The sequence below is a fragment of the Caretta caretta genome, chromosome 3 (assembly GCF_965140235.1).
Source record: "Caretta caretta isolate rCarCar2 chromosome 3, rCarCar1.hap1, whole genome shotgun sequence".
Taxonomy (NCBI): Eukaryota; Metazoa; Chordata; order Testudines; family Cheloniidae; genus Caretta; species Caretta caretta.
In genome coordinates this window covers 124,536,695-124,551,836 of record NC_134208.1, presented here as the reverse complement: position 1 = coordinate 124,551,836, position 15,142 = coordinate 124,536,695, and the positions used below count along the sequence as shown (strand labels likewise).

At 41.5% G+C, this 15,142-nt stretch overlaps 1 protein-coding gene and 1 long non-coding RNA gene across 7 annotated transcripts in view; one reads left to right on the top strand and one right to left on the bottom strand.

The window, feature by feature from the left end:
• LOC142071586 (uncharacterized) overlaps positions 1–15,142 on the top strand; it is a 62,170-nt gene that overhangs the window by 40,790 nt on the left and 6,238 nt on the right. The window lies entirely within an intron of this gene.
• The window catches only part of PACRG (parkin coregulated), a 494,910-nt gene continuing 487,280 nt past the window's right edge, over positions 7,513–15,142 (bottom strand). For 5 of the 6 annotated variants that reach the window (XM_048844071.2, XM_048844070.2, XM_048844074.2 and 2 more), the window contains one exon: positions 7,513–7,990. In XM_048844071.2, coding sequence (XP_048700028.1) covers positions 7,830–7,990 — 161 coding nt within the window. In that variant the 3' untranslated portion in view covers positions 7,513–7,829. The remainder of the gene's footprint in view (positions 7,991–15,142) is intronic. The other variant, XM_048844073.2, reaches the window with a different exon arrangement.

Here is a 15,142-nt window from a genome sequence, read left to right as displayed (position 1 = left end):
GGCCTTTTAAAAGTAATCTTTTAGAATGCTCTTATTGTGCACTTAATTGCATCAAACTACATGTGGGCTTGATTATATACGGACATAGTTTTAGCTGTAGGTTGGTTTTAACTAAGCCAAGCATATTTTAGGCCAAAGTACTGCACATTGGCAGGAAAAAGCTTTAGTCACATTACTCACATAAGTAATAACGCATAGCAAGCAATAATTGGATGCAAGAAGTTGAGAGCAGATGTTCCCTTCACTTCAATTCTTGAGGCAGTAGAGTAGCAATTTCTACTTTTGTAGCAGCCACAAATGATTCAGCGTTATTAAAAAAAGTTTCAGGCACTGAGTTCTTAGAGCGAATAGCTGAGAAATGAAATCAAACACTGAAATGTTGAATTGAACAGTAAGACTTCCAAGCTTTTTTCCAAGAGTACTTTAGAAAAGATATAGGTTTTACCATTGGCTTTGCAATAATTGAGTTAAGTTTTATTTTTCCTAGATACATCTATTACTCATTTTTCAACTCTGTGAAAGTTTTATTTTCCTAAGAGGAGGGGAAAATTTAGCCTTCCAATTGCTGTTAATGGCAGCATGAAAGTAATTGCCCTGAGCAGCCCACCACATGCCAGAGAATTTCATATAATGGTTCTGTAGGTGACTTCATAGATTTCACTCTCCAGAATCTTTGCCTGCTGCCTAGGTTCCCGAGGCTGGAGATCACAATTACAATTCACAAAAACATCTCTCCAGCTCACAGAAAATGAGGAAAGAGGACAGTCCAGATGCCATTGAAATCTAAGGTAATTGACAGTGACCAACAGGAGCAGGATCCAGCCCACAAGGAGAAAATGAAGAATATATTTAAAGAATTTCTTCTATTATTGGCAGAGCAAAGCAAGGCCCTCCATTCAACTTGAAGGTGTTCCTCTGCTTGCCTGTAATATAACTTTTGAATGCCACTTCTAATCAAGTGCGTGTAAAAAAAAAAAAAAAAGGAGGGGGGGGAGTCAGGGAATGTTCTATGCATGAAAGGGCAGAATCCTATTGCTTGTGGTGAAAACAGGACAACTAAAACAGGGAGACATGCACAGAGAGCCCTTTCATTGGGTTAGCAGACCCTTCAGCTCCTACTACTGCTGTAATGTTTATAGCTCAAAGAATTGTTACAGATTGATGGCATCCATTAATATCTGTCTCCCAGCATAACGATAGCCCCCATCTCAGGTCTGCCCGTTATCCCCATGCAGTTTAAAATGTTGTTACACTCAAGGACTTATTTTCCAGTCAGAAAGAAGAATAAAAAATGTCAGGGGAAAGTGGGCACTCAGAATCCCTGGCATGGGGCAGGGGAAAATGGGGTATAGTGTTGTGGGGAAAGAGGGACATGCAGGCCACAGCTCCTAGCATGGGGGGGGTTGGCAAGGGGAGTACACAGAGTCCCTGCTAGTGTGGGAAAGTGGCAGCGGGGAGGGGTGTGGAACAGAGTGCACAAAGTTCCTGGTATAAGGGAGATGATGGGAGTATGGTGGGTTACAAGGAGTCCCTGAAATAGAGAGGGATAAAGGGAGCTTGTGTGGGGGAAGGGATTGTAAATGGGCGGAGGGATTCAAGGAGCTTTTGGCATGTGCAATGAGCTCAGGCTACAGCAGCAGCCAAGTGTGGGACCTTCTAGTCACCTTTTTATTAAAGGTGTTCTAGGGTAGGCTCTTAGGTATATCTCGCCCACTATCAAACTAAAACTATTACAAGAATATAACTAGCAGGGACTAGTCTTTACAACCCCTATATTTATATTGAAACTCTGTACAATAGCATATAAGGGTAAATAATCTTGATTAGAAAAGGAAAAAAGACACCCCCCCCAACCCGATGCTAAATGATGAAACACAAGCAATATTTAAAAAAAAAAATCCGTTTCATGCCAGAGTAGGAATTTCAGTCATCAGTGGTGGAAGGGTCGAGTGAATAAACCACCATCCAGAAAACATTTCTGAGAGAAAACTGAAAAGAAGAAAACACCTCAGGCAACCCACGAACACAAGTGATTTGCTACAAAAGGACACACTCATCAACATGCACTGCATCACTTAATCAGTGCATGTGTCAAATACCATTGGCTAGCTGCTCAATAAATGGTATCCCATCACCTGGCTACATAACAGGATACTGGAGGTCTCTGAAGCTTGACCATAACATTGTTTAGGGATCTAGTGTAGGCGCGAGATTAGGACTTGGAGGCCAAATCTGAATATGGCAGAGATGAGCTAAACACCAACATAGAGATGCATGTTCCTCACTCTGTTTGCGAGGATTCCATGGGCCAAGTTGTTCCCGACCATGGGAAGACAAACTTACTGCAACACTAGGACAATTTAATGCCCTGTCCCTTTTGTTGGGAGAGATTTATGGCAGCACTGAGGGGTATGAGATTTATAACCCCAAAGGGCCCAGTGTGGCTCAGAACAGCTCCACTCATGATATTTGGGCCATTACTGCAAAGTGCTGCTCACCTCATCATGTTCATTCCAGTCCCTATATCTCAGGGAAACAGCTGCTATTGCTCCCTTGTCCCCAGGCACGTCTAGGCCTTCGTTGTGGTAGAAATGACAGCAGGCAAGTCTTGCAGAAGTGTCCTGGCGTTAGTTAAGGCAGAAGCAGCTCTGCAGCACCAACCATCTCCCAATGCTCTCACCATACAGTGAAAACTGTGGAGGAAAAGCCTTTGCCTCTATAGTTTTCCCCCCTACAGCCAATCACTTTCATGGCTGCTGGTCAGTGCCCCTTCTTCCATCCTCTCCATTTGCTGTTTGGTTCAGTGCAGCACAGCGGAGGCCCAGTGCATGGAGCATTGAGAGAGACACGGGCCAAGCCCAGAGGTTTGGGGGCTAACACTTGACAGGGAGCTGAGGAGAAGCTAAGTCATTGCGGATAGGCCAGGGGAGAGGAGAGACTGTGGCCTGATTCTTCTTTTTGGAAGATTATGTATTGGGAGGGGTTAAGCAGAGTTACCCTTTTCTTGTTGTAACTTGGCGGTTGCTGTCTGGATGGGAGGACCAGGTGTTCAAGTCATTGTCCCACAGATTTAAAGCCAGGGCCATCACTAACTAATGTCACATCTTAGTATGCAAGTTAGGGTGGGTTTTTATGGGAACAAGTTGCATGGAACAACCTCATCACCACCTGGCCACATCACTCAAAACTGTGCTGGGTCCCAACTAGCATTGGCTGGGAATTTCCAGATGAAAATGACTTTCATTGGAAAATTCCAATTTGTTGAGGCAAAGATGTTTTGCAGAAACGTTTCTAGTTGACAACCTCTGAAACCACAGGCAGGGTTGAGCCAGAAGCCTGCCTGGTTTCCTGCGATCTCACCTGGTGGGCTGCTGAACCTAGGCTTACAGGGTTCAAAGCTCTGGGTAGCTGCCACTATACAGGCTACCTGAGGACACCAGGGCTTCCAGGTTCCCAGCTGCCACAAAGCTGGATGCCTGGGAGCTCCAGTTCTAGCCAGGGCTTGGCTGACAGTTCCAGGGCAGGGTGTCTAGAAGCCCTGAGAATCCTGGTTGAAGCTGGGCCTTTCTGGCTTCTAGGCTCACTGCAGATGCTGAAGAGGTAGGAGCTTGGGTGTCCTGTGGCAGGCTTCCAGGGTCCCTGGTGCCAGGGCAGTCCCACCATGCTGGCTTCCCAAGGGCCAGGGACCCCAGGACTTTGGGGTGGTGAGGACTATGCACAGACGGTGTGGATCACACCACTTATCTGGCCTTTCCCCTTGTTCTCCAGGTCTATTGTTGAGATGTGAGCAACACAGTTTTGGTCCTGATTTTAACTAGTTCACTGCTGGGAGATTTTTTTATACAGGAATTGCTCAGTTATTACAAGCCCCCCGTCTGAATGCAGTTCTACTGGTATAAAAGGTGCTTCTACTGTTATAGCTTATTCCTGTACATGCATGCAAGTAAGCTATACCAGTAGAAGCACCTTTCATACGGATATCTCGGCCTTCACATTAGGGCATTGCACCACATTACCTTTATCGGCTTCTAAATGAAGAGCGGCATAGCGGTGCAAAAACCTGCTTGTAGACAAGCCCTGAACATGGGGTGCCTTTCCTTCCCCTGTGGCATAGAACAGACGAAGGGATGTGTGGGGACAAGCATACTGGCCTGCAGATTATCACCCTCCCTGTCCAGCCACCTCAACCTTAATGATGGCTTGTTCATACAATTGGCATCGGAACACTGGCATGGTTGACATTGAGACAGGTCATGTCTTGCTATATCAGTGTGCTAAAAGCCATACTATGTTCTATTTCAAACCAGGCAATAAGTGATTGTTATAAGCACCAGCGTCATTAGAATCGGATTACAAACAGAGCCACAGTTTTTTCCTGTTTTTCCATGTGCTCCTGTTCACCCCATTTCCCACCCCAACCAAGATAATTAATCCTTCCCTACGTGTGCTTCTCCACCGAGCCATGGTAAGGTGATTTTGCATCACTCTCAGTGTTTACGGTACCAGGATTAGTTCCCATTTCATAGGTTTTATTAGTTGTTCCAACACGCTATGGTTAGCAAGACCACAGCGTTTTATTTTGAGGTCTAAAATTTTCTCTTGCTTGTGTGTGCCAAGCGAGGCCTCCATAGACAAACTGCAGCACACTGCAGTATGGCCTGAAGAACGTTTATTGCATTGGTCAAGCTAGAATTGCCTCTGATCACTTACAAGTTCCTGTCTAGTGAGTGCGCCAATTCTTCTACAACTTGAGGCTTTAGGCTTTATATGAGGGGCTCGTCACAGAAACTTGTGCAGCATCTTCTCTCCCCTCCCCCCTGTGAGAAACAGGAATTGAAGGCTCACTTGACCTGCAAGCCTTCTGAGCTGACTTAGTTCAGACATTTCTGTTTAGAATGGGGAAGTTTAAATGTTCCAGTGGCTTGAACACAAATTTGAAACGTTCTGATGCTGATTTATACTTTAAACACCAACTGTGTTTTTTCTCAAGTGCAAATAGTTTTATAAACAGGATCCTTAAGTACTACATACTCCAAACAGTCTGCAAGCTGTCTAGCTTGCTCCTAGAATTTTTTTTAAATTAAGTAGCTGTAGGATTATATACTGAATGATCAAATTAGACCCATAAGGGGACATTCAACACAGCGTTAAACTTGAACTTAATATTTAAAAACATTTTTTCACTCTCTGAAAGCACAGATTGCTCACACCTAGTGCAAACAATGCCCCTGTATTAGGGCATTGAAAGCATGAGAGAAACTGACAAGGAAGCCAGTCTGGCTTCAGGGTGTGACCTAGCATGGCAGAGGCCTGGGACCCCCTTCTTTCCCTAGGACAGGAATCAGAGTTCCCCTGCCCACAGGGAGCAGAGATTGCTGGGGAGAGGTCTTTCCCCATGGGGTCCCTCACAGTCCACTTCTCCTGCCACATGCAGAAAGCCTATTGCTGGGGGGGGGGGGGGGGAGGAAGGAGCAGGGTTTGCAGGAGGTCCAGAGCAATAGGTCTGGCAGTTTACAGCCTCTGCAATACCTGAGGCAGTTCTGTCAGAGCTACGATTTCAGTTGTCTCAGCTAGTAGTCGCTACACAAGTCACATGTTTCAATGTTATCTTCACAAGCATGAAAACTAGAAACTTACCTTTTTTAAAAAATGAAAGCAGAGAGTCTGATGTAATCACATGACTCCAGGAGTTGGGGGCCATAGACAGGGACCAATAATGTTTATGCTTGAATCTAGCCATAGGAATTGAGTTCTTTTAGCACCATTTAAACCCACACCACAAATTTTTAGGCGCTCAACAACCTGTTCAGTTTTAAGTGCATATAGAGGGGTCATCCATCCCAGGTGGATCAGGTCTACCTGTGAAAGACTTATCCAGTCAATCCTTGTCTCAGAGAGGTATGTAGGTAAAAAGCCAGCTCCACAGCTGGGTCTTTTCTACATTAGTCATTTTTTTTACCTTGAGTTAATTGATTGCCAATTTACCTTCCAGCACTGTTAACTAACTCAAGTTATCTGGACACTCCCCAAATATTTGTTCCAGAATACAAAGGGATTGTGGTTTACCTTGCAGTCTACACCAGCCTTTACAACTTTTACCTCCTTTGAGCTAACTGGCAATAAACTTGAGGTAAAAAAGCTTTACTGTTGACCTGATCTAAATCCATGTAGCTAACTGGCCTCACTGAAGCTGTGCTTATTTATATCAGCTGAGGCTGTTTGATAATTATATTCAATTAGAAATTGTCACTAGGCTAGCTGTATGTCAGTGACTGCATCTATACGAACCGGTGAATGTAGGAGCTCAATTTTCCATTTTTTTATGTATAAATTCCATCTCGTGATAGCAGTAAACCAACTAGGGAGTGTATTTGAAAGTCATACCATTACTGAAGTGCTTTAAATCCCTTGGCCTTTGGTCTTGTGCTTTATAAAGCACTTTGAGTTATGCTATAATTGCCCAGAAACACACTGCCTGTCATGCTTAAAGGTACATTTTTCAGGGTTGGCAGCCCTACAATTTGATTTACCTTACTAAAATGATTTTCCAAAATGGTCTAATTTTTAAAGTTCCTGTGTTCCCAACTTCCATGATTTTATCATCACTATAGTGATGTTTTTCTCAAAGCCCAAGCGCCCAGATTCATTAGAATCTCAGCTTTCATTGAAAAAGTAAGTTTCTAGCTCTCATGTTTACATAGACAAGCTTGAAAATGTGACCCAGGTGCAGCTTAAAAGATCAGAAACTAGAAGACAAACACAATGAGCCCAACATTTGTAATCAACCCTCCCCCCCAACAACAGCAACAAAAACAACCTCAGGATTTTTGCATGAGTGGGTGTGGCAATACTGAAGTTCATGTAATTCTTTATTGGTGTACTTTCTATATATGTATTTAAGAAAATCAATTTCAAAAGCCTCACTTACATGCAAGGCTATGAAAACAACCTGCTACGGGGATGCAAGGGTGACAACAACTTATTTAGTGAGGAAACTTATGAACAATTATACACTATAAACAATTAAAAAATGCTTTTAAGAGCTATGAAAAATACTAGTGTTCTTTTTACATAAATGACTGTGCAATGTTTGGCGAATATAGCACTTTGTTTTGGGACTGTGTAATACATATTCACCTTACCCCAGCTGATAAATCTGAGATTTTGTTTTGTAAAACTACTCTCACATGCTATATTTTCCTAAATAAGAACCCAAACTACATAAAAAGGGAAACACCTGGAAACCCATATCATGAGTGAGGAAGAAACATTAATTATTTTTTATCACAGGGGTTTATAATGGACTGTATAAAGTTTCCTACTGTAATTGGTATATACATTCAACAGTTTTATTGTATGTCAGAGTACATAATTTTGCACAGCTGCTGGAGAGGCATTGCTGAACTTTCTTTTCCATGACAAACACCTATTAAGCAGTCAGCATAAACTCTTCTTGTTACAACCCCTGACATCACCCCCACAGCAAGCGGACACAGAACAGCAATTACTGAATTGCGTATGAAAATTATGGTTTTATTGTCTATACAACTGAAGGTTTAACTCTGACTCCTGCTCCAGTCAGCTCTGTTATAAAGAAGTAATTCTTTCGCAGAACAAATAAGCACAGTACATCATTGTAATCTAAGGAACAGGCACTATTTATGTATTGGAAAGACTTGTTCACAATAGTACTAGTCTAATGGTCCAGAAGCCACTACTTTAGCAGCTGTAGAGAAAGAAAGCGTGAATAACAAGATATTATACAGAATTGGATGTAGCCTTTGAGAATACAAATGGAATCACCCCTGTTGACACAACTGTCCTATCTGTTAGTTTAACAAGCACGATTGATAGGTAGGGACCATGTATTTAATGTTTATATAAGCATCTTCTCCACCATAGCGCTCAAAGGCTTCCAGTGTCTCTTGAATCAAATCTCCAATATTTTCACGCTTCTGCTGGCTGTAGTCAATACCATCTCCTGAATTAACTGGTTAATAAAAACAAAATACAACATTATGTTAGAGTTTTCCTTGTAGCTTTCTGAAAACATGACATAGCTAAATAGAATTGCTGGTCAATGACCATAACTTCACTGCAATCTTTATCCTGTGACATATAATGTTGCAGGATTTAAATATATGAAATTCTATCGATCCATTCATCATCCATCCATCCTTCCCATTGAAGTTGTCAATATGGTCTAAAATCTATTTGTAATGTGCCCATTATCTTAGTATCTCGGTGCTATTCTGGATTTTAAAAATACAGAAAACAAATTTTATTAACATCCACAGGCTTTGTCTCTGCAGATTCCCATAGCTAGCCAGTAACATCTTAAGACCATTACAGCTTTATTTCATAGTGATAGTTGGGACAAAACTCAATTGCCTGATATATAAATGCTTATCTCTGAAAAGCTAGGGTCTGTTGTGGTATGAAATCCTTAGTGGATGCTTTTTTGGGATTGTTCCATGCTAAACACCAGATCCATATGCCTACAGTGTTTCAGATAGTGGAGCTCAAAGAGGGGGTGTCACTTGGCCAAAGAGATATATTTGGAGCACAACGCACCACTCAATCTACTTCTACTCCCTGAAAAATGTGTTAAATTAAGTCAATGTCAAGAGGACACATTATTCTAGCCCATAGACAGAACAACTGTTGCAGCCTTCTCTAATATGGAGCAGGTTGAGAAGTGGCTGTGATGTTTATTTGTGTATAAACAGCATATTAGCTAATGTAAAGAGCCCAGTGTAAACTGCTGCACAAAAGTTTTAAAAATGAAAAATAGTGATGGATAATTCTGCTCCCAGGGATTTTAAGAGAGATTTAAAGGGGAAAAATGTACTACAATTTGCCGGAAAACAGCACTTCGAAATCTCCAAAGATCTGATTCTCTCAGCATGAATATTCTCCAAAACGTACAACAACCATAACTTGGTAAGGACACTGGATGGCTTAGAGAATTGTCAGTGGGCTCTAGTCCAGCCAGGATACATAGTCTCTGGTAGTGGTTACTAGCTGATGCTTGTTTGGTGGTCCATGGGAAATCAGTTAGTGGCCTCACTCCAGTTATTAGTGGACAAGAAGCTACATCGTAAAATTCAGCATCTCAAATAATACTATCTAGCCATTTTGTTGACAGGTTTAGCAAACAGGCCAAGGATACAATTATCAAGGACACTGAAACAACTTCTCACTGCTAGTGACAATGGTTCCTTTCAGGTCAGGACTAAGGCACATTAAAAGGGTGGGCCAGATTTTACTGCTGCGGTATCTGCAGTGCCTGTTCTTCAGAGTGCAGATCTGCAAGGCCCCAATCCAGCAAGGCACTTAGCCACATGCTTAGTTTTAAGCACATTAATTCAATGGGACTACTCACGTATTTAAATTTAGGCATCATTCATGCTTAAGTGTTTTTCTGGATTTGGGTCCAAATGACTCCCAGAGCCGGATCTGGATTCTGGATTTCTGTCATTCTTACAGAGAGAAACTGGTAAAAGTTTTGCTGCCCTGTACACATGCAGAGATCAGCTGAACAATGGTTACGTGAAAAATTATCCTAATGGTAAAAATTTGATCCTAGAGAACTGCTAACACTCTGTTACAGTTATATGTATAACATTTTATCAACCTTGTAAACTCTTATGCTTTATTTATTTATTTGCAAAATGTTGTATAAAATTATGGTATGTAAAGACAGGTATTCTCATCTGAAAGATATTATGATGATGGCTCCCTTTTAAAAAAAATCACCTCTCTCTATCTGATTACATTAGTGATTTCAGAACACATTTGTGACACCAGCATTCACTCCTATGGAAATGGCTATGATGTTCGAAATAATGGACTGTGCCATCATGTAGAAGACAGCAAGGTGGTATTGCAGCAGGTTATTTTAATTTACACAAAATAGGTTGTCAATCAGCAATGGTAAGAAAGCAAGAAAGCATTACAAATCAAATGGTGTTTTGGTTAAATATGCTTTTAGCTAACCAAAAAAGGCCGTAGATTGATGGTAGCACTTCATCTATGAAGAGAGCAGTACTGCCAACATTCCTGACAGCGCTTGATGGTATTTGTGATTTCATTAGCTGCAGCAGGGGAAGCCCTGAACCGTGAACTTACGTCTCGGCAGATAAGTAAAGGAATTATCAATTTTCAAAATGTTTGCTAAAATCTGTAATTTTTAATCCTACATTCTCTCTGATAAGGAGCTTAAACAGCTTTCATATGTCTTTAAAAAGTCCATTCAAAATTCCATAATATTGAAGTAACAGTGATATATCACAAAGTGGGAGATCTGGAGGATGACTATGCACTTCAGTTGTGGTGGGGACAGGATTTATGTTCCAGCTGTTTCCTGTGCAGAAGAATTTGTAGAAGCATTCAATACTGGGAAAAGACGTGTAAAATATTTCCTACATTAAATGGCTTGGAGGTTTGATTAAAAGGTAGTGTTCTAGTGATTTCATCAACTAAAGCAGGTCTTGACAGGTAAAGGTTAGGGTTAGGCAATGATAAGGGAAATAGTATGCAAGGGATAGCTGAAGTAATGTGCAGACTATCATTACAAAAAAATTTCATCAGACATGCACAACCTGTGCAAGGTTCATATCCTCAAGACAGTCATTGTCCACTCTAATTTCAAGACATGGCTTATAAATGACAATACCAGAAAGGTTACTGCAGCATTGAAGTCCTCTGCTAAGTACCACAATAGCCATCCTACATAGCTGTAGGAATTAGCAAATCTTTCAGACAAATAAAGTAATGATTAACCTAACAGGACAATATCCACCCCAGCATTTGTCAACACTAGATGGATGAGCCAGACTGATTTCCTCAGCACACCTAAGGCTAAATATCTAGTCCATAATAATGATGAGTACTTGGAAAAAAATTGCTATCGAATTACAGCAGTCTCAGTATGCCCTTCTCCGGTTTAACTTTATTTCACTGTTAGCTTGTATAGGGAGCCCATGTTGTCCACCACAAAAATGCTGCATATGCGATGTGTGAACATGGGTCTGATTCATGCTCTTTAAGAAGCTGTCCTTTGCAACACTAATCAACAAGAAGGAAGTGTTAGAAAGCACACTGTTGTACTACGATGTCAAAGTGAAACGTCTGGCAGATTCAGCATGGATCAAGAAATCTTGTCCTTAGAGAAAATGTTGTTACTTGTATAGAACATGCATACTGAAGGAATATTAAGATTTCAGGTCTAGAAGACTGGAATTGGGAAAATATTTTTTAATTCCTTTCCTGGATCAAACAAATAGTTTCTCTGCCTCCTAACAGTATATGATATGTACAACAGTATATGATACTCAAAGGTGAACTGAAAGACCTGCTTTAGTTGATGAAATCAATAGAACAAAGACTAAAGAAGGAAAAGCAAAATCTCTCTCAAAGTGTTAAGGATTGAGTATATGAGGGCAGTCGCCATGTCGTGAGGGGAACCAATTTGTAAGATTCGATCTGATCTACTCTTATCTCTGGGAGTTCTTTAGAATCTTAAAGTATACTAGAAATTCTTTTAGTTTATTAGCGCTCTCTTTTGGCAGACCTGGTCTCCTTCTATTCAAGGTGTTTTAATCGGCTGGATGTGCTCAAGCACCTCTGTGTAAATCAATGGTACTAAAGCTTGCCATTGATAATGACTGTTTCTGAGGTCCTACTTCATGGATGACATGAATTAAAACTGGAATGGCTGTACAACCATAAAGGTAGAGAAGTCATAGCATTTGGAATATTACAACTTCCCAAGATTTTAAATTCTTCAAATCTGCTCAGGTCTTGTTGAAAAGAATGCGATTCAAACAGCCATCTGAAGAGACTTTGAAGCAGGCCCTTTACTCCGAGCTTAAACATTTTTTTTTTAATAACAAAGACGTGAGACTGTAGTCAAAGACCATTCAACTATTTCATTTCTAATGCACAAAAAAAGGATTTAAAATTTGTATCCTGGGATATGCTGATTCCAGCAGACATTTTTGAACAAATCAATAATAAATAATAACAATAATACATAGCTCTTATGTAATAGTTTTCATTCATAGATCTCAAAGCACTTTACTATGGAGGGTAAGTGTCATTCTTCCCTTTTTTCATTTGGAGAAACTGATGCACAAGGAAGTGAATTTTGCATTCTTTTGCCAGAATTCTACTCCCCTTTACCAGTTGGTGTCAATCCTCATTGCCATCTCAAATGTGATGAAAAGGGTGCAATTCTAGATTACTCTTTTGCTTCACCTTGTGGCCTCGACTGTTTTCAATCATCATTGTGTAGCTGGATACAGTCCATTTAATATGCCTAAGGAACCTCATATCAAGAAGTATTATCTATATTCAGTATACTGCAATATTGCTCCGCCCAGTGTTCACAGAGAGGAAAGCGTAGCAAAGCTCGTGATGAAATTGCATGATATGTCACAGCTACCATTAATTAAAGACTTGTTTAATCCACCACATAGTCATCTGCCCTCACATCGCCCATTGTGGATAAGTTTTACTGAGTGAGGGATTTACGGTAGAGGATGCGTGGCGAGCTTCATGGTCCACAGAGAAAGAGAAAAATAATTATCTTGTCTCAGACCCCACTCATTCATAGAATCATAGAATATCAGGGTTGGAAGGGACCTCAGGAGGTCATCTAGTCCAACCCCCTGCTCAAAGCAGGACCAATCCCCAACTAAATCATCCCAGCCAGGGCTTTGTCAAGCCTGACCTTAAAAACTACTAAGGAAGGAGATTCCACCACCTCCCTAGGTAACTCATTCCAGTGTTTCACCACCCTCCTAGTGAAAAAGTTTTTCCTAATATCCAACCTAAACCTCCCCCACTGCAACTTGAGACCATTACTCCTCGTTCTGTCATCTGCTACCACTGAGAACAGTCTAGATCCATCCTCTTCGGAACCCCCTTTCAGGTAGTTGAAAGCAGCTATCAAATCCCCCCTCATTCTTCTCTTCTGCAGACTAAATAATCCCAGTTCCCTCAGCCTCTCCTCATAACTCATGTGTTCAGGTCCCCTAATCATTTTTGTTGCCCTCCGCTGGACGTTTTCCAATTTTTCCACATCCTTCTTGTAGTATGAGGCCCAAAACTGGACACATTACTCCAGATGAGGCCTCACCAATGTCGAATAGAGGGGAACAATCACATCCCTTGATCTGCTGGCAATGCCCCTACTTATACATCCCAAAATGCCATTGGCCTTCTTGGCAACAAGGGCACACTGTTGACTCATATCCAGCTTCTCATCCACTGTAACTCCTAGGTCCTTTTCTGCAGAACTGCTGCCGAGCCGTTTGGTCCCTAGTCTGTAGCAGTGCATTGGATTCTTCCGTCCTAAGTGCAGGACTCTGCACTTGTCCTTGTTGAACCTCATCAGATTTCTTTTGGCCCAATCCTCTAATTTGTCTAGGGCCCTCTGTATCCTATCCCTACCCTCCAGTGTATCTACCTCTCCTCTCAGTTTAGTGTCATCTGCAAACTTGCTGAGGATGCAATCCACACCATCTTCCAGATCATTAATGAAGATATTGAACAAAACCGGCCCTAGACCGACCCTCGGGGCACTCCACTTGATACTGGCTGCCAACTAGACATGGAGCCATTGATCACTACCCGTTGAGCCCGACAATCTAGCCAGCTTTCTATCCACCTTTATAGTCCATTCATCCAGCCCATACTTCTTTAACTTGCTGGCAAGAATACCATGGGAGACCGTGTCAAAAGCTTTGCTAAAGTCAAGGAACAACACGTCCATTGTTTTCCTCTCATCCACAGAGTCAGTTATCTCGTCATAGAAGGCAATTAGATTAGTCATGCATGACTTGCCCTTGGTGAATCCATGCTGACTGTTCCTGATCACTTTCCTCTCCTCTAAATGCTTCAGAATTGATTCCTTGAGGACCTGCTCCATGATTTTTCCAGGGACTGAAGTGAGGCTGACCGTTCCAAGGATCCTCCTTCTTCCCTTTTTTAAAGGTGGGCACTACATTAGCCTTTTTCCAGTCGTCTGGGACCTCCCCCGATCGCCGTGAGTTTTCAAAGATAATGGCCAATGGCTCTGCAATCACATCCGCCAACTCCTTTAGCACCCTCAGATGCAGCGCATCTGGCCCCATGGACTTGTGCTCGTCCAGCTTTTCTAAATACTCCCAAACCACTTCTTTCTCCACAGGGGGCTGGTCACCTCCTCCCCATGCTGTGCTGCCCAGTGCAGTAGTCTGGGAGCTGACATTGTCAACCTGGGTTTGATTTACTGCAAAGAAAATGGAGCCTGCTGAACCAGTTTCACACCAGACATGGAATTTGTGTTGCAGCAGAATTTTGGTGGCATTTTAGCGACAGTCCACTATGTCAGTGTGGGCAGTCACAAACCATGACACCAATTACTGAGGACTGCAAAATGACTCAACTTCCTGGAGGTCTTCATGCCTTGAATATCATTGATAAGGACACTGTGGCTTGGCTTGACTGGATTGCATACGCCAAATAAATAAAATCTATATTTGCGCATGACAGAAATAAACAGTTAATTTAGCATACTGACAATAGTCTCCACTACATAAACGGAGTAATTCTGAAAGCAACTGCATATACCAAATGATCAGGCACAAAGTTAAAGTTAAAAAAAAAAAGTATGATTGTCTTTATCATTACTTTGCAGAGACCATAAAAAGGGACACCAACATGTTAATTTTTTTAATGTTCTGCTTTCCTTGTATTAAAAACACCTTTAATTATTCAAACTGAAAGTATTTCACAAAGCTATGGGGCCAAATTCTACCCTCTAATTCCCAGAATTCCCACTGACTTCACCAGGAGCTGTAGTTGCATATCCAAAGGCAAAACTTGGTTGGCTAATTTACGTTTCACCATTGAGGCCAATCATTTATCTTTTACAATGCTACAGTATTTAGTTGCAAACACTGCAGGGGAAAGTTTAAATCTAAGGAGAAACCAGATATGTTTGCAATTAAACAAACACCAAAAACATACACACCCATGGAAACATTTTCTATTCCTCTAAAATGTATTTTAACAAAACCTTTATTTTGGGTCTAAATTTACTTGGTCTCTCTAGGTATTGTATCTGCTGATACCTTCCTAATTCTTACCCTCA